The sequence below is a fragment of the Olea europaea genome, unplaced genomic scaffold (genome assembly GCF_002742605.1).
Source record: "Olea europaea var. sylvestris unplaced genomic scaffold, O_europaea_v1 scaffold21499, whole genome shotgun sequence".
Lineage (NCBI taxonomy): Eukaryota > Viridiplantae > Streptophyta > Magnoliopsida > Lamiales > Oleaceae > Olea > Olea europaea.
This window is the reverse complement of record NW_019239478.1, coordinates 1-1,835: the sequence shown is the minus strand read 5'-3', so window position 1 is coordinate 1,835 and position 1,835 is coordinate 1. Positions and strand designations below refer to the sequence as shown.

The following is a 1,835-nucleotide window of genomic DNA, read 5'->3' as shown; positions in this document are numbered from 1 at the left end:
TTAAATTTTATTAAAAAAAAAAAAAAAAAAAAGCATAAAAAAGTATAGAGTTGACATTGGGGATGATGGGAAATCAAGAAATTGTCGCACTATAAATAGTCTACAGGAAACCTCTTCAGCATCACATCAGTGCCAACAGTACAGAAAAAAAGATACAGTTTTTGTACTTTGTTTTACATTTAATTTCCATTAATGGCTATTCCGGTGATTGATTTTTCAAAGCTCGATGGCGAGGACAGGGAGAAAACTTTGGCTCAGATAGCTCACTGCTGTGAAGAGTAGGGATTCTTTCAGGTAATTATTAATTACCACTCCAACAGATCGAGCCTTCTGTGAGGGCTAAAAGCCGTCAGATGATAGCTATAAGTTATGCTCATAACAAATGTAATAGAAAGCATGTTTTTTTCTTAGAACACATTTTTTTGCATCTTGAAATCTGAGATTGTGATTCTTATGTGACATTAATTTGCAGTTAGTGAACCATGGAATCCCCGAGGAGCTCCTGGAGAGGGTGAAGAAGGTGGCATCTGAATGCTACAAATTGGAAAGAGAGGAGAATTTCAAGAATTCAAAGCCTGTAAAGCTTCTAAATGAATTGGTGGAAAAGAAAAGTGAGGACAAATTGGAAAAGTTGGATTGGGAGGATGTTTTCCTTCTCTCAGATGACAATGAAAATGAATGGCCAACAAAGACTCCTGGATTCAAGTAAGCATCATACCTTTCATTTTATATGATCGACCCCAAATTTTCTGAATGCAAGGTTTAGATTATCATTGTAGTTCGTGATATAACACGTTATGCATATTGCCAGGGAAACGATGAAGGAATACCGAGCTGAACTGAAAAAACTGGCAGTTAAAGTTATGGAAGTAATGGATGAAAACTTGGGATTACCAAAAGGGTACATCAAGAAAGCCTTTGAAGGAGCAGGAGAAAATGAAACCGCCTTTTTCGGCACTAAGGTGAGCCATTATCCGCCATGTCCTCACCCCGAAAAGCTGACTGGCCTCCGGGCACACACTGACGCCGGTGGCATCATCTTACTATTTCAAGATGATGAGGTTAAAGGGCTTCAAATTCTGAAAGATTGGGTATGGATTGACGTCCAGCCTATGAAAAATTCTATAGTGATAAACACTGGGGATCAGATAGAAGTCCTCAGTAATGGTAGATACAAGAGTGTTTGGCACCGGGTTTTTGCCTCCGCTGATGGGAATAGGAGATCAATTGCTTCATTCTATAATCCATCACTCAAGGCTACCATAGAACCAGCTCAAGAACTTGTTGAGAAAACTGACAAGCAGGTGGTGGATTCAATTTACCCCAAGTTTGTGTTTGCGGATTACATGGCGGTTTACACTGAACAAAAGTTTCTTCCAAAAGAACCAAGATTCCAAGCTGTGAAAGCTAAGTAAGGAAGATAAGTAATTATATAGTTTCCATTTTTGTTTCCTTTCCACTGTTTATGTGTTGGGGTGGGATGGGTAGGTGGTGTAAGGGTATGGAAGTTGTGCCTTTTTTAGCAAAATGCTATGTTGGCATGTTATTTCTCAGCATCTGTTTTTTATGTGCAATTTAAATTCTAAAGTTGTGGTGTCAAGGTAAGCGGTCTACGCAAATTACTTATGATTATTGACTAATATTTCACCGAGCTTGTATCTAAGAGTAATTAATTTCGAATTACAGTACAAATATACATATTACATACAAATTTAATACAGCAATAAATGAAAAGCTTGCAACAAATTTACAGTACAATGCATGAACTTTGAGGCCGAGAAATCTATATTAGCTAAGAACAATGAGAAAGCATAAAGAAGAGCCAGCAATGAATA

The 1,835-nt window shown here is 37.6% G+C and overlaps 1 protein-coding gene across 1 annotated transcript; it reads left to right on the top strand.

Annotated features, from left to right (window-relative positions):
• The first annotated feature begins 139 nt into the window (after positions 1-139).
• Positions 140-1,642, top strand: LOC111380476 (1-aminocyclopropane-1-carboxylate oxidase 5-like). The gene is made up of 3 exons (XM_023004057.1): positions 140-294; positions 473-705; positions 812-1,642. Exon 3 carries the CDS (start codon positions 819-821, stop codon positions 1,413-1,415), a length of 597 nt encoding a protein of 198 aa, XP_022859825.1. The 5' UTR covers positions 140-294; positions 473-705; positions 812-818; the 3' UTR covers positions 1,416-1,642.
• The last annotated feature ends 193 nt before the right edge of the window (positions 1,643-1,835 follow it).

Bases quoted from the DNA above. Each gene is read 5' to 3' on its own strand.
- LOC111380476 (XM_023004057.1), top strand. From the start codon at position 819: ATGAAGGAATACCGAGCTGAACTGAAAAAACTGGCAGTTAAAGTTATG.